General features: G+C 34.0%; 2 protein-coding genes across 4 annotated transcripts; one reads left to right on the top strand and one right to left on the bottom strand.

Moving 5' to 3' along the window:
- The first annotated feature begins 928 nt into the window (after positions 1-928).
- On the top strand, positions 929-4,188 carry LOC122596393 (protein REVEILLE 6). The gene is made up of 8 exons (XM_043768962.1): positions 929-1,310; positions 1,669-1,726; positions 1,930-2,053; positions 2,142-2,237; positions 2,318-2,416; positions 2,570-2,679; positions 3,341-3,404; positions 3,720-4,188. Exons 1-8 carry the CDS (start codon positions 1,096-1,098, stop codon positions 3,821-3,823), a joined length of 870 nt encoding a protein of 289 aa, XP_043624897.1. The 5' UTR covers positions 929-1,095; the 3' UTR covers positions 3,824-4,188.
- Positions 4,189-8,341: 4,153 nt separating this feature from the next.
- On the bottom strand, positions 8,342-14,655 carry LOC122595150. Of its 3 annotated transcripts, none has more exons than XM_043767471.1 (10): positions 14,112-14,655; positions 13,931-14,029; positions 13,625-13,815; positions 12,127-12,323; positions 11,882-11,990; positions 11,509-11,798; positions 11,046-11,318; positions 10,878-10,956; positions 9,396-10,778; positions 8,342-8,782 (listed from the first exon to the last, which is right to left on the bottom strand). In XM_043767471.1, exons 1-10 carry the CDS (start codon positions 14,177-14,179, stop codon positions 8,643-8,645), a joined length of 2,829 nt encoding a protein of 942 aa, XP_043623406.1. In that variant the 5' UTR covers positions 14,180-14,655; the 3' UTR covers positions 8,342-8,642. The 3 variants fall into 3 exon arrangements, with proteins under 3 accessions (XP_043623406.1, XP_043623408.1, XP_043623407.1); XM_043767473.1 differs by having other exon boundaries at positions 10,878-10,953; XM_043767472.1 differs by having other exon boundaries at positions 11,046-11,315.
- Positions 14,656-21,284: the final 6,629 nt, after the last annotated feature.

The following is a 21,284-nucleotide window of genomic DNA, read 5'->3' as shown; positions in this document are numbered from 1 at the left end:
TTTGTTGGGAAAATCGTGACTTCGACCTTATCTTTTTTTTACTTAATGAAGTTAATAATTAAAAATTTAATACACACAGACATTCTTAATGTATTCGGCCACTTAATACACTCAACACTTAACGACGAAAAAAAATAAATGGGCCCTTCATCATATATATTTGTAACTTGTAAAAATATATCAAATAAAATGTTAACCGGAAAGTCGGAAACTAATCAAACAAAAATATCATCAAACTTGGACTCTAGGAGGTACACAACGCGAATACGTATAGCAACAAACATATATTAGTCACGAATCAGAAACATCAAATGGAAGCATATATTCCTCTTGTTATATAACTCAAACATACCAAACAAGAGATCGAATTTACTCGTTTCCATTTCTCATCTTTATATATTCTCTTTACCAAACACCCCTTCATTTGAGATAATTTTGATGGCCAAAAGTGTATGTTACGTGTTTAATTTTGTTATAAAAAAAGTTTCTAACTAAATTGTTAGATTGTTGATTTTAATTAGGTTTTATACTTTTATAACCCGTGCCTTTGCCTCAGAGTAAATCAAAGATATATAATAATCACAATTATTATATTATATGATATGATGATATAATATAAAGTGTTGTCAAGTTATATAGTCAAAAACGTACATAATTAAATCTGTCTTAAAATAATTAAAAGTCAAAAGTTAATTTCCAGAACTTGAAGTATTCACTATTTTGTCGCCAAAAAATATAGTTAAGTTGTATATAGAAAACTGATATTTTATTTTAAAAAATATTCATTAATTTTACCCATTATAGAATAATCTTTTTTTTTTTTATGTCGAGTCAGTAGTGAATTGGTGACTTACGATACACGTGTCCGGCCACCCATTCCTCATTTCCTATATAAAATAAAATAAAAAAATAAAATCCCTTCAGCCAAACTTACTTTCAAATCTTAAGAATTTTCTCAAATTAACCAGAAATCTTATCTTACTTACACAAAAAAAACCCCGAATTAAATCCTTTTTATACAATATATCTCCATCCACACAAAAAAAAAAAAAAAAATCAAATAATTTGTTGTTACAGGGTGTGATAATCTTGTGTATGGGTTTTGATTCCGTGCTGCCGGCGCCGGTAAGTAAAGAAAGTAATTATCCAATTACCGGCGGTAATAATAATAATTCGGTGTTAGAAGAAGAAGAAGAAAGCAATTATTACAGTAGTAATAAGGGGAAGATACGGAAGCCTTATACAATTACTAAATCCAGACAGAATTGGACTGATGTTGAACACGACAAATTTCTTGAAGCCCTTCACCTGTATATTCCCTCTCTTCCCCTATATATATATATATATATATATATGATTATTTAGCTTAAGGTTTTGCCAACTAATATTTTTTTTGCTTGTGAGACTTATTAGGATCTATATTTGAAGCTCGAGCCGTTTAGTTAATTAGTTTTAGATTAAAACATTGCCATTTTTTTAAAAAAATAAGGGAGAGTTTTTAATTATCAAACAAAGAAGTTGTTAAAAGCGTTAACAACCTAACGAAAAATGTTGCTACAGTAGAAGGAAGTTAGTTGAAATGAAAATAATTAATACGAGTAATATTTATGGTAACCATATCTTGTCTGATGACATTCCGACTGATATTCTTGTTTATGGCATTTCCAGCTTTGATCGTGATTGGAAGAAAATCGAAGCTTTTGTTGCTTCCAAGACTGCTATACAGGTAATCAGTGGTGTAGGTTCTTTGAGTAAAACCTTATTGCCGCCTTCCGCGGGTTTTGAGCCCCAATACCTCGACGGTGTATGGGGGAGGTTAAGATGTAGGCAGACCTTACCTCTACCTAAGTAGAGAGGCTGCTCCCAGTTTCTACCTAAATGATAACGTTATTTAGCTTTAACAGAGTGACAATTGTCGATTCCTTGTAGATACGCAGCCATGCCCAGAAGTACTTTCTGAAAGTCCAAAAGAATGGGGCAAATGAACACGTCCCACCCCCTCGCCCGAAGAAGAAAGCAGCTCATCCGTACCCTCTCAAGGCCCCAAAACAAGGTTACTGTCACTGATTATTTAAGATTCGTATCTCCCTGAACAAGTTTAAATAAAATCTAAATGACATAATGTACTTTTTGGTACTTAGATGTATGTAAAGTAGGAGGAACCCAACACCCAGCTGCTGATATAATAAAGAATGAAGACATCATCATGAAAGATGCATCTCTATGGCCAACACAAGGTCTGACCCCCTTTTCTAGTTTATGTTCTTCATTCAAAGCGATTTTCCACACTTAACATTTTCCTGTTTCGGCATTGCAGATGATGTCATCAGTAGCAGCATTGATAGTGGTACAGGGATATGGCCGTCTGGTGAAACAAATGACAAAAATGAAGTAAAGCAGAGGATGTTTGGGAGAGGTTAGTAATTAGCTAAACATCATTCATTATTAGGTAATTCAAGATATTTTTAGTTGATGGTAGGTCGAGTTTTACTAGTGTCAGAGATGCAAGTTACTGTCTTTTGAAACTATATACTCTTTGCACTGTCATATCTTATTTTATTTCGTGCAGTCATACCGGACTTCCCAAAAGTCTACAGATTCATTGGTGGGATCTTTGACCCTAATGAAAGCAATCACATGCAGAAGTTGAAGATGATGGATCCAGTGGATGTTGAGACGGTATGATTGTTTGCTACTATTAACCAGTTTTTACCTAGGTGCTACTACAAGGCATTATGTTGACAACTAGAAGCGGCAAAATGAGCAGTTGGATAAAGGTCAAACCTGGGTTTGGGTCAGAATGGGTTGGGCCGACCACCAAACACTTTCATGTATGTATTAAATGATTACAAAAACTGGGTTACTACCGTGTCACATAAACTGATTTAGAAGGTTTATACGTTTGAATACAATTCGAATGGCATCCCATTTTGGCCTGTTCCTTCTTTTCTTTTCGGTGAAGCTTGGCCCATTTATCCTTGGTTTAACTTTAGCGTTAACTCTTTGACGTGTTAAAGATAAATTGATAATATGTAATCGAAATTGATTAGTGTTTGGTTATATGGGTCAAAATTTCCACCTCTACTACTAGTCTTCTTTAGGATATTCGTATGATAGATACTTATGTTTTTATCTATATCAATCCAATATCCTAAACACCTACAGTAGTAGAGGTGGATAGCACTTGAAGTATATCTAGATATATCTATCAATCTAGTATCCTAAGTGCTACTGGTAGTAGAGGTGGATACCTCTTGAAGACTTTAAGTATTTGTATGTGTTCAATTTATCTTTAAGTATATTAAAACTGTTGTTTGAGAGTTGATTTGTTTTTGTTCAGGTGGTTTTGTTGATGAGAAATCTCTGTGCTAATTTGAAAAGCCCCCAGTTTGAGGACTATGCAAGTACGCTTCCAGTGTACCCCTCCATTTCTTTATTTGATTGTATATCTTCTGATAACTTATTCTGATCTATCTGACTAAATATATGCATAGAAATTGCCACATTTTCTTGGTACTTGAAGATAACAAAACGGTGACCAACCATTTATGTTTTGGTTTAAGATGTCACAAATGATTTTGTGTCATTGATTTAGGCCAACAATGATAAGCCAGCCATATTACTTGGCATTGTTCCGAGTCAAACGATGCATATTTTTTTTTAGTTTGCTGCTTTAATGAACGAAGTTGCAGCTTATTTTTCTTATTGATGGTATACAGAAGAGATAATTTCTTCATATGATCCGGGTACTGGGAAAGTTGCATCAAATAGCTCATTTGGTGGTCTCGACGCACTGCCCGGGGACGCAATTCTGTCTTCATAGAGCTTTCGAAGGTCGTATCCATCGTTTTTTGAACAGCAGGTAGGGTGTACAAAAGCTCAACCTTCCAGTTACAAGATGTTTTGCAGGTGTGCGTAGGTATTTTGTTGACTTGCTTCTGGTACATATGACTACGGGAATGGAAAAAACTTCGTATATAAGTTTCCTTCTTTTAGTTCAAAATACGTGCAGATTTGTCATCATATGTTTTTTATGGTTTGATGACAGTTATTTTGAAATGGTGTGTTTTGCCTTTGAAATAAAGGTAGTCTGTGTATCATGGTATGAACGAATTGGTTAGTTTGTTTGACTTTTTGTGACCGGCTTTTTGTGCAGTCTTTGTTTATGAATGTCGATCATGTTTTTCATGTGAATGTCGTTATCTGGTGGAAGCATTACCCAGCAGAGACTGAATTGAACGATGGACCCGTTGCTAAATGTTCTTATATAGCATCTTTAAAACAAGATGGTAGCATATGACAAATTTCATTAGATGCAACAGTTAAGGTTACTTCATCTTTAAATTTCCGTAGATTGGTGCTTTTTTTGATATTAGACCAAGTAAACATGATCGGAGTTCAAAAATACATTGCAAATTGTCTGTCATGATTATGCTGATCCTTAAAAACGTTAGGTCTTACCCGTATGTTCTTTTTGTACAAGCAAAAACCTTTCCTCCCTTTGCTTTCTCTTTTCTGATTTGAGAATCATAATTAGGAATCTGTCTTTTCAAAAATACATTGCAAATGGCCTGTCATGACTATGCTGATCCTTACAACTTTCGGTCTTACCCACACAATATTCTTGTACAAACAAAATCCTTTCCCGTCTTTACTCTCTTTTCCGTTTTGAGAATCATAATTGCCTAATTGCGAATCTGCAAAAGACAGCCAAGTGAGTTCTGTACATGTAGTTTTTGGGGCCATACTACATAAAATTGCCTTGTCCTGCGAAACATCTTTTAGGATGTGAATATGGACTATGCGTAATATACCAAAAGAGTGAATTTGGTCTTTCTGCCAATCATAGTGCAAATGACCACTACATATGTTTGTGCGATAATGACATCATAAGCTGTGTCAAATTGGTTGTGTAATGTAGGGATTTATTCGTTAAATCGGTACAAGTACTTATAAACTTTGTGCAATCAATGTAAAGGCATTTTTATTTGAGCCAACCGAAGTAAGGATTAATATGTTTATATTGTTCAAACAATGTAAGGTTTTTAAATATCTTACAAATTTTACATGTATTGAGCAAAATTTATAGTTCTTTACATTGATTGAACGTTCGAGTATGGCGACACATTATATAATTATTTTGTCATAGTTGATTACATACTTATAAGGAAATCATATATATTCAACCCACAATCTCTCTCTTCCATATAACATAAACATCCCCATCGACTTTTTCTCTGGCCATAGTATTATCTGTGTTTCTCTAGCCATAGTCATATTATATATACCACAATACCACTACAATCATATGATATATATTACTTACTTTAATATGAGAATAGAATGTGAACAAGAGTTGTTTTGTCTTTTTGCATCAAAGAAATAGATAAGATATATATTGTATATATGAAAATATAAGCAAAATAGTTTGTAGGAGTGATATGCACCATGCCTCTTATAATAGAGGCTTGGGGTTTGAGTCCCCCCCTTTTTTTTATTCTTTCAACTTTATGGCCATATTTTTTAGAATTTCAGAATTTACAGTTTGTCCCTCCATTTATGTTTCTTTCTGATTTAGTCCAAAGTTTTAAATTTCTTTTTGCTTTGTTTTCTTTAGTATCCAAATACTTTTTCTTTTTTTTGTATTTTGCTATTTTTGATTTTTTAAATCTATAGTTTTTTTGATTTTTGTATTTTTGCTTTTTCAGATCTATATTTTTAAATTTTTGTTTTTTTAATAACTTTTCTAACATTTATGTTTTTAAATTCCTACATTATTTTTCGGGGTAAACATAAATATGATGGTATGCGTTATTGTCTTTAAGAAAAAAAAAAGATAACCACGACAATCATAGACGTCTTAGAAATCGCCGCCGCCCATCGGGCGAGCTGAACCACCTAATTAACAATATTATCTATTTCTTTCTCTCTTGAACCCACAATCATAAATAACCACTACCCACCCACCGGAAATTTCTCTATCCACACCACCCACCGGAAATACCTCCAACCGCCACGACAACCTCCTGTCAAGCCATCATCGTCATCATCAAACCATTTCATTGGTTGCTTGCTTTTATATAATAGAAAGAAAAAGAAACTAATCCGTAACCCATCTGTTATATTTTTTACGATGAAGTATGGTGGCGGTTGATGTGATTGTCGGAGATGGCCACCTGGGGTAGTTGTGGTGGCGGTTGATGTGATTGTCGGAGATGGTCGCCTGCGGTAGTTATGGTGGCGGTTGATTTGATTGTCGGAGATAGTCACCCGCGGTAGTTGTGGTGTTGGGTTGGTGGAGCAGTGGTGGTGGTTCCTGTTGGAGGTGATGTTAGCATGGCGGTGTTGAATTCCGATGGTCCTTGATAGAGAAAGGAGAAGAAGAGAGGAAGAGTAATATTTTGGAGGATTGATTACTTTAGTTCCCAATTTGTTGGATAATGCCCATTACCCAGTATTAAACATTGATTATCTTTGCTTAACACAACTAAGCACCTTTTTTCATTCATTTTACCATTCCTTACCCCCCAATACCCTTAACCAGGTACCCCCTTAGACTTTAAATTGTCGGTCTACTCATTCTTTTCTCACCTTCATTCCTAATTAATCCTCTTATGTCACCTTAGCTTATCACTTAAACCAAATACCACTATTTTGTCACTGGTCTCTTATGTAATCACTACAATTTTCATTTTATTTAAAAGTTATTATTTCATTAAAACATTACACTTAAAACATTAAAACATAAAAAGATATTAATTAAAACATTGAAAGATAAAATAAATAATAAAAAAAAGGCATTCCGCAAACATACTTAAAACATTAAAAACGAGCACACTAATTTGCATGTGTTTTCGCATCATCCTCATTATGAATGTTTTCGCTAGTCTAAAAACGAATGTAAACTTTAGTCGATTAGCATGTGTTTTCGCGTCATCCTTCACCTCAATCCATTAAAGAGGAAGAAGATCCTATTGAGGAAGCCATTTTTAGAATTTTTTTTTTTTTTGGTGGAAGGAATATGTTGAAATGTAAGTGTTTTGGTTAGAAGATGGGATGATAGATTGATAGTTGTCTAAAATGGTAAAAAAAAAAAATTATAAAAAAAAATAAATTAAAAAAAGAAAGTATTTTCTTAAAACAAAGTTAGCCGTTGGAGGGTTGGGTCTTGCCAACGGACACATTCACCTCGAACCTTACCATGCCAAACGCGGGGAACTATCCCTTAAACTCACATCACACCTTACCTTTTTTCTTGTTGACGGAGGTGTTCGAGTGTGGCACCACACCAACCACTCACCTATAATCCATACGTTGCTAACACTCTTATAACACAAAGACGTATCTCAGTAAATATTATTAAGTTACGTGTTAGTATATAACCAAAGCAGTTACTACACTCGCTTGAAATTTGCTCGAGGAGGAAAAAATAACTATTCACTTCTAATCATTTTGATATATACATTCACTTATGGGGAAGACGGGTGTGGGGCACCTTTTGGAAGCAGGATGCTCGTTTGACCTCTGTATTGAGACCATTCCTTATATACATGGGTAAACTGCGTTTTAAGTATGCTCAAACTTTTAGAATGTCTCAACAGAGGTGAGGCAGGTTTGTTCACCTGTGAACAGTCTTATTTCCTATTTCCTTGATCAATGCATATAAGTATGTAACTATGAAAGATACGTTATACAATGTGTAAAAATATAATTAAGACATTTTAGGAGGCGTGACAGAACTAAAAATACACTTCACAAAAGTTCTGCTTGAACATGTTCACTTCTTAGATTCAATTTAATATAGATGTAGCCATGTAGGACACAGCATCATCTCAACAAACTCGATTCTCACCAGTTCCAGATCTATGAATTGAGTCAAGAAATTTCATTTTAACAAGTGCAAAATTTACCAAAAGTTAGTGGACATTTATACCTTGTGATTTATGTGTGAGAATGATGAATCAAGACTATCAGTTTTTTGTGATGGGCACTTTGGATACCAAGAGGTACATGGAAACAGAAGGTTTCCATCCAACTACCCGTTTTTTAGGAACACGTGTTAGCCAAACCTTTCTAATGTTATATACCAACCGTTTATTAAAGCCATACTCGATTATTCATTTGTATCAATTACCTTCTAATTACCAACCATTTGATCTGACAAAACCCGACTCCATCGCCTTGAGAGCGTGTCAACAAGCCATCAGATCTGATTTTATGCATTTATGTGAATCCTTTCGATACATGGGTCTACGGCTCGATACAAATCATTAAACTAAGACGTTGAGACCAACATGTCATGGGACTCCATACCAATCACAGGTGAAACAACAAACAAAACTAACCTGTAAGTAAATATGCATTACAACATAAAATCTCATGCATCTACATTCCAAATCTCTTGATGGTATCGAAGGCTGGAACCTTAACAAGAAGAAACCTTTAGTCCAACAATCTAAAATCACAAAAAAGACTGCCAGAAAACAAGTTCCACGTTACTGTTTTCTTCAGGTTCCAAAGTAGCGGTAACAAACACAACGCTAACCTGGACACACTCAGCAGCTACAAATGGATTCAGGTAGCACAAAACATCCCATGTACATGACTCAACTATGACGCCTATGATATAATCTGCTTACCCTCTATCTGTATCGGAAACCCATATCCAGCTCAGGCCCCCCATACACCCCTTGGCTATGTTGCTTTGACTGGGCCCTCAGTTCCATCTCCATCATCCTCTGAAATGCTTCAGGATGGTTGCTTCCGCTGCTACCATCTGGAACTGGGAGATAAATGCAGCATTAGTGTACAGGCAGATATACAAATATATATTCAAGCATTTTATAGAGGCTAATCCAATCGATCACTTGTTTGTTTCTGACTTCATAGAGAGAAAAACAAGACTAAATAGACAAATCCACAGGGTGATGCATTCACATCAATCATCAACTCTTTCCAACTTAATGTTTCATCTCCTTACTTTATCCAGATATAAAATAATGCCAAAAAAAAGATGGGGTATTTTAGATCTAAATATGTTTCAAAGATATGGTCTTTCTGATATCAAACTTGTTAATGGATGATGTTCAACCAACTGGGTCGAGTTGACTACTGTGAAGCATTTTAATAATGATATTTGAACTTAGATTAGAGACCATGGGATCGTTTCGTCTTTGATTTTAACGTAATGCATGTGTGATATTTAAAACGCCTTCCTAGTTACATTGCAAATCTTTTAGATAGACCTCTCAACGAATTAGAAGACCTATTATACTGCGTTGCCAAGTTGGACTATAATATATATTTGAATGCAGTATTAGGTCAAATTCAGGAAGTGTAGAACAGCTTCTGAAAAAACTAATTTGTTAGATACATAAAGTTTTAGGGGAATATACCAGGTAATGGCATACCGAGCCCCCCAATGTTGGTCTGTTGATGAGCGAATGGAAATCCATGCATTGCTTCCCTATCTGGCATAAAATTGGATGTCTGATTGTTAGGATGCAATGGTCTAGAAAGATCATGCAGCAATTGATTTGGCGGAAAATTTCCTTGCATCCGCATTTGAGGAGGCAACATTTGAGGATGAACAGGAACATCAAAACCAGTTACCCTAGCATCTGGGTGCTGAAAAGGACGAGTTGGAAATTGTTGATTAAGATGCTCGGGATATCTCATCTGGGAATTCATAGGATCTATAGGGTGAAACATTGGCCGCCTATTATGATTCATCTGGGCTGCATGCATTTGAGGAGATGAAGCCTGGCCATGAAGATTACTATTAAATTGTCTTTCAGGGTCCAATATATCATAGGGCCCACGAACAAAGCGACTACCTTCCTGACCACCTCTAAAACCAGAATTAAGGGCCGCCAGTTTCTCTGATATATCAAATGCCACATCCGAAGGTAACAATTTGCCTATATTTTGGTTATAGGTATTTGCAGGATCAGCAACCGCAATCAAGCTTTCCTCTTCAGGCAGCTGGATTTCACCCATCCCAACGGTTTGCTTACCCAATCTGGGCAATCCCCTTTGGATCTCTAACGGGTCAGCATCGGCACGTTGACCATCAAAGTTTAACCAGCTTTCACCTTCTTCTGGTCTGGTAGGCAGTTTCATGTTAGGTCCTATTCCATCCACACTAGAAGACAAAGGGCCATTCATCACCGGGACAGATAGCTCACGAGACTCAAACATATCAATTCTAGCAGACCCAGCCGAGCCCCTCTGGGCAGAAACAGGTGCTTGAGCTGACTGCAGCTCTTTCATGAAAGCAGTCCCAAAAAGTGCTTCAAGTGATAGATTCTGACTCAAACTACCTTCCTGATTAGCGTCTTTTAACTTGTGATGATGGTCCTCCAATGACTCAACATTTGTATTGGAGGTATCATCAACGCTAGTTCCTTTCTGTAACAATGACAGCAAGTGATTGGTTGCACGATTGTCGACTACTCTAGCATCCACGTTTTCTTGGCCAGATACATTCCAATTGGTAACTGGTGGCTGCGAACTCAAACTTTTTTCACTATATTCTGACAATATAGTCTGTTCAAGGTCTTCACAAGTAAGCACTGCAGCAACTGGAGGTGCAGGCTCTTGCCTAAAATTGTTGTACAAATGGATGGAGTCTGAGGGCGTCTTGGCAATTCCAAATCCCTGGTAGGATAATTCTGGTGCAATTGGGTCAGTAGATATGATACCTTTGTCGCCACCACCAATCAATGAAAGCAAGTCATTGGGTCTGTTAGATGAGATATCATTCAGTGGTTTCTTTTCTGCAAAAAGAATAATCAAGAAAATGGGACATTTAGTACTTATGAAGCACAAAGACAGATAAATTAGTAACAAATTATCAGCGATACAAATCAGTATACCATCCTCATTAAACCACTGAGCAAATCTAGAAGATTGAACATTGTGGGGACTCAAAGGATCGTCTGACTTACTCTTCTGCTGCAAGAGAAAAAGCAGATTCATGAGTTCAAAGTTCATATATTTTTTAATTCAGAAACAAACAAACAACTTATTTTATGAGCATTTACCTCAAGAAGACCTGTAGAACCACCATCTTTAATTGTCGGACCGCTGCCAAAAAATTTCCCAAGGATGGATGTTGTACTTTCCTGACCGGAGTTGCTGAGAATTTTATTTTCAGTAATTTTATTCGCCATAAGTTGAAAAACTTCACCATCGACAGCTTCGTGGGCATCTGGAAAACCAGATATTCCCATAACCTGGTTATCTAGAGTTCCATTTTGAGTGTGGTTGCCCTTGGCAAGCAAATGGATTTCCTCTATTCCAGGTTTAGGATTCTGCTAAAAAAATATATGAAAAAAAAAACATACGTAAAAAGGTGGTAAGATGCTCAAAGTTATTTGATACGAGTTAACCTTTGTCAGTAAAATGATGTTGGATTCAAATTATAAATTTGATAAATGAATGAACTATATAACCAGAGAGAAAGCTATTCTGTTCATAGCGATCACATTAGCTTAAGATATATACCTCTTTGTCAGTAAAAGAGATTGGTTTTGTGGTTGAACTCTTCTCCAAAATTGTGCTTTTAAATCCCGGTGGTACAAGTGGTCGGGGTTTGGAAGACTGCAACAGAATTGATGATTTCCCAGGATCATCCTTCGGAACAGATTGAACTGCAGAATTCAATTCAAGCACTTCTTCCTTGATCTCCTCTAAGATGAGGTCGCTAAAGTCGTCACTTTTAAGCTTATTTGCACTTGATTTCTGTTTTTCTTGTAGCACTTTTTGCTGTTCCTTCCTCATCAACTCAAAAGAAGCTACATGAAAAATCAAAAATCACAATTCAAAAATTGGAGATCTACCCCAATAACAGAATGAAAAATTAGGGTTCAGGGTGTACCTCTTCTCTTTCTTTCTTCTTCTGCTCTGTCCTGACTTGTAGACTCACTGGAACCAAATGTTTCATCATTGAACGAGTCATGGGTGTTCGGACGGGTGTGTGGCACGGCCTGAACAAAAAAGTAACTATAGACATTAGTGTGTGCATAAATATACACACACAGAGAGAGAGAGGTGTTCAATTGGAAGGAAATTTATAATGATCCAAACCACAGACGTGGGCAAGTCAAACGTAGAAATTTTGACCTTGAAAGGACGGGGTGGCTGATATGCCTCGTTACTCCTATTAAGATGATGTTGTTCATTTGTGGAGCCCTTTGGACCAGAGGTGCCACCCGTAAATGAAGAGGGTCTTGGAAAAGAACCACTACCAAGAAGACCATCATGCTCAGAGTTCTGCCAAGGTCGTCGAGATTGATTTCCAAAACCACGCCTTCCAGAATCTAAAAAAAATTAAAAAATTATTATTTACATATCAAAGAAGGTAAGATCCTGATTAAGAGGTGAATGAATTCATGTTCGTGATAGCATATAAGTGTAAAATTAGGACAAAATTATATGTGCAACTTGTAAAGCTACTAATTCAGAACCACTCACGTAGAAGGTTTATAATAGAGCTACAGCACAAACCCCCTCACTGAAGGAACAACTCCAGGAGCAATACTTAATAGGCTGTTGATTTGAAATTTAGAGACCCTAACTTTCCATTGGTCTCGGTCACTGCTATCAGCGTGGGAACTGATAGATTTCAGATTTAAAAATGACTTCAAAATTATAATTTCAGTAAAATGGCTAGATAAGTAGATATTGTGTCCTGATAGATCTTTTCAACGATAATGGGGAAAAAATCAACCCGGCAATGAACTCTCCCCCAATAAACGTACCAACATAAATGCATAATATCTAAATATGGGTTTGAATGATGAAATTACTCCCTACTTGGTCAATAAAGAAAAGCATGGTTATACAGGTAAACTTAGTTAACATTAGACACTACCCCCGATGAAATACAGGCCGATAACTCACTTGCTGCGATCAAAAGAATAGTCCTGCTTCCATTCTCTATTAATAATCTTATTTGACAGGCATAAGTTGAGGAATCTAATAGATGGGTCAGAAAAAAAATATAAAATTTTTCTTTCCTGTCGTTCGATATGCAAATTAAGATCTAAAGTCCTAAACGACCACGACAATCAAACTCCAGGCCCACACACAAAGTCAAATGATTTGGTAAGAGATCCATTTCATCTACTAGAAAAGGATAAAACAATGGCAATAAAATTTTCGAAGATGGACTTAGAACTGATTTCCAATTTGAAGTTTAAACTAATATACTAAGCATGGATAAAAAGAACAGAATGTCTACCAGTAATAATGGTCTGATTTAAATGTCAGAATAAAACAAACAAATACATCTCATGCTGCTTCAAACGCATAGTTCAGCTCTCATCTGACTTTCCCTCCTAATTGGTCAAGTTGTCTATGAACATCAAACAAAAAGACTCGCACAAAAACACTAGCCAACATAAATTTGACGACAGCATATGAGCTAATCAATCATCCGTGACGCTTGTAACGTATCCAACCAACTATTAACGTTCCAAAATAGTAGCATCATTCAACTCCAACATGTATTAAGTCTTAACATGAACAGTAACATATATTCGTAATACACCACCAAAAACAACCAAAATAGGCAAACTGATTAACTAATTTAAATTATACTATGCATTAAAAAACCAACCTGGCTCCACCTCAGATTGTGTATCGCTATCTTTATCACTCCATCCAGAAGACCGACTATCCCATCTGCCATAACTTATCGAATTACCCCGAGTAGGTGGTGAAGAGCTATAATCATTACGACGAAAACCTTGTATCGGTATACCCCCATGAGTTCTAGGCTGTTGTTCTTTAACACTATCTTCAAGTTCACTAGTATCATATATTCAACAAACCAATATATATCAATACTAAAAGTCTAAAACTAACATAACAATTCACATAATTAACATACATGTCACAAAAATCCTAACCAAATTCACTTTACCTTAAGACCGACTGATCGCATCCATTCGGCAACTTCTTACAGATTTCCAAATCACTAAAAGAAAGTAAAAAATCTCTACTATATGAAATTCTTGCCTTCCTGCACCACCCAAAAACACAAATTCAACATCAAATCAAGATTCAAACTTTATCATACAAAACTAAAAAAAAAATGTAATTACTTTTCGGGTTCTCTAACTGATGCCGAAACTTCCATAACTAAGCTATCATCTTCAATTTCTAAGCTCATTTTCACTCCTAATCAAAAATCTAACTATCAAAGCTACAAATTCTTAACTAAAAATTTTTGGCCCAAAAACACAACCTAACAACAAAGATTGTAACTTTATATTCAACTAAAAAACCCCATTTGATTACAAGATTAAAAAAAGTTAGGGATTTTTGTATATGTATTTTTGTGTGTTGTGATTTAGGATCAAGAAAAAGGGTTTTGTTAATTGGAGAAAATTGATGGAAAAGATGGATACTTTGAAAGATTAACCAAAGCCTAATTGATATATAAACAACATTTTATATGGGTTTGAATTGATTGATGGGTAATGATGATGATGATCTATTTGAGAATTTTGTAGATAAAATAATGTTTGGAAAGAGAACGAGAGAGAAGGGGGGTTCTCTTTTGTTTTCGATAGCAAACAAAAGGGGGATATGTTGTTGATTTGCGTTGGATTGCTACGTTAGGGTGTGTTTGGTTTGATTTGGTTTGTGAATGGATTTTGGTTATACTATGGGTTTGAAAGAAAAGCCAATTTATACATCCATAAATTTTTTAGAATGTTACTCACAAATATCCATCGACTTATTATACATTGTTTTTTATTTTAAAAGTTAGTTCGATTCAGACGTGTTAAAGACAATTCTAACTAACAAATCGCTGGACCTCCAATCCCATCTTCATGGAAAATACCTTGAGATAAGAGACCCAAGACTCGAACCCGAAACCTTGAGAAAAACTCACATCCGGGAACCACATATTGGATTTAAAAGATACCCCTGGCCACCCACCTAAGTGAAGTTGGTTTATTATACATTGTTTTAATCGGGTTTGATTCATATATGGATAAAAACTTTAAAATGTTACTCAAATATATCCAGCGATTTAATATATTGTTTTGATCGGGTTTGTGCTATAAAGTCTTTTTTGTCGAATAAATTTCTAATTTAAATCTCTATCACCTAGAGATGTCAAAGGAAAAAGTCACCCAAAACTACTATAAATGAAAATTAAATACATATATGGATTAAAACTCGAACCTTAGATATCTTGTGAAGAAACATACCACATTTTCACTGCAGTTTGTGATGATTACATATTGATAATTGAATCTAACGTTTTATTTTTTTCTTTTCTTTTTTCATGAGGATGTCGAATTATTTTTGACTTTAATGTAGGAGCTAATCAAGGTTTTTTTATTCTTTAAGTTTTATCATTCTTCTTTTGCACCCTAAGTAATTTTTGTAGATTGGAATTCTAAGAAACAAAACTTCTTTTTATATGGTTTGAGACACATAAAATATTTATTCTATTAGATGAAGTTGAATATAATTTTATGATGAAAGACTTTTCTTTTTTAAAGGTTACCGAGCAATTTCTGGCTCATTGAAATGATCTAATCAAACTTTGCCCTAATCATTCTCCTTACCGTGTTTCAATCCAAAAGTTCACCTCAATCAAACTACCAATATCATTCTCCTTACCAAAACTTCTTTAAAAAGCCCTCAAAATCAAACAAACAAACACATTCATAGATTAGGAAGGGTTAATCATTTTTTTTAACAACAAGGATTAATCATTTAGTTGATAAATTTGAGGTGACGATCTTCATGTTGACTTGAATAATTTCATGTACTATTATATATTAATGAGAGAAGTTAATTTTTGTGGAGTTTGAACTTACTGTTTAAAATTGTGATTGGAAATTAGTGTAAGAGATGAAAAAAAAAATAGTGTCAATTTGATTAATGATCTGTTTCATCTATCTTAACGCGGACAAGTTGGTTTGACCACGCGTTGCGGACTCAATTGTCGTGTTGATATGGTTTTGTTATGTTAGTACTAATATTATACCCGCGCGATGCAGCGGAACCTTAAAAAAAAATGGCGGTTAAAGGTGGCGATACCTCCTCGTTGTGTGGATACATGAATAAACTCATAGGTAGTATATATCTATATTTCATAATGAAGCAAACTCATTTCCCCCACTAAGCACCGAACCAACGATAGAGAGGGTGAAGGAGCATATGTTTTGTGAGTATGATAAATTTTAATTAAAGGGTAAGGTAGGTATTTTCGAGGGTGTGTTTTAAAGATAGTAATATAAGTAAGGGTATTTTAGACTTATCAACTTCTTAATTAAGTAAGGTGAGAAAAATGAGTTTGTTTTATAATGTAATATAGATATCTGCGTGCCACGAATATAAAAAATGAGATAATTACTTAAAAGCAAAACACACACGCGTTGAAAATTTTACAACGTTAATACATATATGTAAAAAAAGTCAATAGCGAAAAAATATTCTGAATGAAATCCACAAACGCTTTTGTAACATCGAACGTATACATTTAGTTTTTGTACAAGAAACCAAAAATAAAAAAAAAATGAAAAAAAGAATGTTAAATAAAAATTTTAAATATATTAGTTGAGAACAGAAAAGCAAAAAAAAACTGTGGAAAAAACAAAACAAAAAAAAAAGACGGAAGAAAATAAAAATCTCAAACGAGATCCCATATGTCAAAACTCAAATAGTGATACGAGATATAAGATAGACCAATATGAATGTGCCCTTGCCCAATATAGTAGTCGAAAACATAAAAGAAAAAAAAATACTATGCACAGTACCAAGAAAAACAGAAAGAAATAAGAACCCAAATGGGATCCGATATGACAAAATTCGAATAGTGATGTTGAGTCTAAGATGAACCAATAGAACAGTGTCACGTGGGTGATGGCACTATTCATTAGCATCGAGATCATAAAATAAAAAAAAATTGTGAAAAAATCAAGAAAAATTGAAAGAAAAAAAAAATCAAACGAGATTTTGTATGTCAAAATCTAAATAGTAATGCGATGTGTGTGTATATATATATACACTCCCTCCGACCCCACACTTCACGTCCTTCCAATGGACGACCCTTGACGACGCCACCTCAAGATGAAGTGGTGCCTATGGTGTATTGTTTTGGGTGAGGCAAGACGAGGCTTAGCCGTAAGGATAGAGAACACAACCTGATAAAAGGAAATGTTGGCAACAAGCGAACTACTAAAAAACTCAAATGGGATCTTGTATGTCAAAATCTAAATAGTAGTGCGAGGTGTAAATATATATATATATATATACACTCCCTCCGACCCCACACTTCACGTCTTTCCATTTAATGGACGACCCATGACGACGCCACCTCAAAATGAAGTGGTGCCTATGGTGTATTGTTTTAGGTGAGGTAAGACGAGGCTTAGCCGTAAGGATAGGGAACACAACCTGATAAAAGGAAATGTTGGCAACAAGCGAACTACTATACATATAATTAAGGTTTTTCCATAAAGAGATATATATAGACTACCATTACTTCAAAAATAAGCTATTTAAAACCTTTAGTGGATCATATCCATTTAATTAGACGATCGACTTGAGTTGTAATAATTTAATATCAATTATTATCTGATCAAATATCATTAATATATTGGATTGTTGTGCTGGGTCCATGTTTAATCTACTTATTTACACGACAAACAACATGTGATTAGTGGCATACTATTGTGTTTAAAATAGCAATTCATATATGTCACTAATAAATCAAACATTCTAGTGGCATACTATATATATATATATATATATATAGGTTCTAGGTAAAATAAAACAAGTATTAAAGTAAAACAAACAAAATAATAGATTTTCCTTCAATAACAATCATTGTGCATCATTAAAATCATCGTGTATCAATATATATATATATATGTGAATCTCCGCGCATCAATTTTATCATGATTTAAGGGTCAAGATCTTATCTTATTTATTTTATTTTAATACTTGTTTTACAATAACTAACCCACATATATATATATATATATATCGAAGTTTTTTCATTTCATTCTTTTTCAGCAAACCAAGGCATGCTAACATCAAAGTCTCATACCAATATAACATATAACAGTGAAAACCATTATAAGTAGACACACAATTTCATTCCAGAGATAAAACAGCCTTCAATACAGCCTAGCAACATGCTAATATTCCAATCCAATTAAGCAAATGTTGACACGGCTACAATTATATATAAGAGCCTCCTCTAGGTTGGTGTGGTGGTCGGGTTCCAACACACGTCTTAGTCATAATACATCAGGACTGCGTCCATCAGCACCACATAAGACCATTTATAAGGCTTGATGAAAAGAAGGGGGGGGGGTGTGAAGTAAGATGACATGGCAAAATAAATGAAGGTGAAAGCTTTAATCATAGTCAGTGAAATACTTAGGTGAAAGAGAAGTCGTTGACAAATTGTTCCACCGAGTAAAATGAATTCAATGATGGACACATTTTTGTTTTTTTCCTCATATATAGCAAAAGAGTAGGTTGGTGGACTAATCAGTATATACATATATAGCAAAATGTGGGTCTAAATAGTAGGTGAATGGTTAAGGGTAAAGAAAGTAGGTGAATGGTTAAGGGTAAAGAAAGTAGGTGAAAAGGTAAGAAGATGAAACTCATGTGACATAAAAAAGTGTAAGTGAAAAGGTAAGAAGATGAAACTCACATGGCATAAAAAAGTGTAGGTGAAGAAGGTAAATAGTTACAATGTTCTAACAAAGTAACAAGCAAATGACAAAGGTCCAATGAAGAGCTCGACGAGCAATGCATTTGAGCACATGAGTCTCTTACAACCACTCTTAACATGAGACAAAAGGGCCGCGGAACCCAAAAGCAAATAGCCTTCTCCTCTGAATTTTCTTAGCAGACATTTGGACTCATGAGACAAAAGGGCTCTCAATTCAATCATTCTTTATTTTTTGTTTTTCTGGATTTTCGTCTCTTACCCACATATTAGGGAGTATTAGGTAGTTTGTAGTCATGATATCAACAATAACTCACCAAATTCTATTGGGTTAATCTTTTGCAATTGAACAATTGGGAAAAGGGTATAAATTGATGGGAACACTCCGATCCTTGGGTACAATAATAAATGAGCACAAAATGATATCAAAGAGCATATCTAATAATGACCTTAAACACGACACACATTAATTTTCTTTGGCAACTGCTACGAAATGATCACACACACACTCCTCTATGGTGATTACTTGATTAAATTGTGAAAACGTGCTGAAGTTTTAGAAATAGTAATTGTTGCCTCATTAATCATTAGTCTCTCCAAACTCTCAAGAGATTTTAATTTGCGTTAGTTTATGGGTTTTTTCCCTAAAACTCTTATGTACTTTTCACTTTGTCCCTTCCAGACCATCATAAATTTTTATTCCTTTTTAGGTCATTAAAAGTTATCTATTTGTCACATCTAGGTCATTCACTTCTTAAACCTTGGTGATTAGATGACATAGCCTACGACATGGCAAATGACATTGCTTATATGGCATTTAATATTACACATGGATTTCTTTAAAAAAATCAAAACCAAAATAAATTAAAAACTAATGACGATCGGCTCTTATAAATTATTGTAGAATATGTAACTTCTTTTCGATGACAGTGCATATTTGGTCTATTACACATTGGAAGATACTTTGTCTTTTATCTTTGTTGGTTTAATCGTAATGCACATGTATTAATGGTTGAATTTATGCTTTGCTTTTTATGTATACATAATAGCATTATATATATATACTAGGATTTTTTTACCCACACGATGTGCGGCTGCTTTAAAAAGGTGTTAAATAAAGTGAGATTTGAGTTAAACTTGCTTAAATTTTTTTTAATGAAACGCTTAATATATGAACAAATGAGTTAATGGAATGGATCAATAATGATCGTAAAAAAAAACATATGGACGAACAATCTATTTAGTTTCACTTAATTAAATTAGCAATAACGTATTCATTATCCAATCATTAAACTAATTGTTATATACACTTGTTTTGAACTAAATCTTCGTCTACCATCATAATATTTTTCTCATCATCACAATGAAAAAAAATGTATTGTTAAAAAACAAAAGAAAAAAGAGATTATATTAACCATTATCATAAAATTCAAAAAAAATAAAAGAATTAAACCAAAATTGTACATAATTTTCATAGTGATATGAACGAAAGAATTAACATAACTCTTTCAGAAAGTTATGATATTATACAAAGCTCTAAACTCATATAAGATGAATATAATTTAGTGGTGATAAAAAAACTTATAAACTTTAAATATTGCCACTAATGATTAATGCGATGAGAGTTTTAACTAACCAACGACCTGAGCAAACTTTCATATAATCACCATAAAAAAACGAAAGAAACCTCATATAAATGTTGAATAAAAAAATAATGAAATATCATTAGGTATAGACGTGATTTTTTAAACTAAAGAGAAGATATCATTTTATCTAATGAGAAGATCTTAGATTCTTACAATATATATATATTTATTTATTTATTTTAACATATATACGTTCATTTGTTTTCTAAATATATAGTTTATTCAAAGAAAAATATGGAGTTTACACATAGGATAAAATCTTATGTGGCAATTTTTCAAATTAGTTTTAGATTGCAAGAGGGCTTTAAAATACTTGGTTAACTATTGTTTTATAAGAGTTATAGATAGATAGATATCATTAGGTATAGACGTGATATTTTAAACTAAAGAGAAGATATCATTTTATCTAATGAGAGAATCTTAGATTCTTACAATATATATATTTATTTATTGTAACATATATACGTTCATTTGTTTTTTAAATATATAGTTTATTTAAAGAAAAATATGGAGTTGACACATAGGATAAAATCTTATGTGGCAATTTTTCAAATTAGTTTTAGATTGCAAGAGGGCTTTAAAATGCTTGGTTAACTATTGTTTTATAAGAGTTATAGATAGATATATAATATACTCCTACAGGCCTACTAATTGCAAAAAGATTAAAAAAAATAATATTAAGTTCATATCATTTGCCATGCCATCAGCCATATTATCTGATCAACAAGGTTTAAGAAGTGAATGACTTAGATGGGAAAGATAGACAACTTTTAATAACCCAAAAAGGAATAAAAAGGTAAGATAGTCTGGAAGGAACAAACTGAAAGTACATAGGGATTTTAGAGAAAAAACCCTTAGTTTATCTGCATTTGGTGGTGCTAAGGTTCTACTTATGTTCTCCAACTTTCCCATCCATA

This window comes from Erigeron canadensis, chromosome 4 (genome assembly GCF_010389155.1).
Source record: "Erigeron canadensis isolate Cc75 chromosome 4, C_canadensis_v1, whole genome shotgun sequence".
Classification (NCBI taxonomy): Eukaryota; Viridiplantae; Streptophyta; class Magnoliopsida; order Asterales; family Asteraceae; genus Erigeron; species Erigeron canadensis.
Note: the sequence above shows the minus strand (reverse complement) of the source record. Positions and strands in the feature narration are given on the sequence as shown.

Bases quoted from the DNA above. Each gene is read 5' to 3' on its own strand.
- LOC122595150 (XM_043767471.1), bottom strand. From the start codon at position 14,179: ATGAGCTTAGAAATTGAAGATGATAGCTTAGTTATGGAAGTTTCGGCA. The intron at 12,324-13,624 runs GTTGGTTTTTTA...AATTTTTTTTAG, and splicing joins ACAATCTGAGGTGGAGCCAG to ATTCTGGAAGGCGTGGTTTT. The intron at 11,799-11,881 runs GTACACCCTGAA...TTTTTCATGTAG, and splicing joins AGAAGAAAGAAAGAGAAGAG to CTTCTTTTGAGTTGATGAGG.
- LOC122596393 (XM_043768962.1), top strand. From the start codon at position 1,096: ATGGGTTTTGATTCCGTGCTGCCGGCGCCGGTAAGTAAAGAAAGTAAT. The intron at 1,727-1,929 runs GTAATCAGTGGT...GATTCCTTGTAG, and splicing joins CTTCCAAGACTGCTATACAG to ATACGCAGCCATGCCCAGAA. The intron at 3,405-3,719 runs GTACGCTTCCAG...GATGGTATACAG, and splicing joins CCAGTTTGAGGACTATGCAA to AAGAGATAATTTCTTCATAT.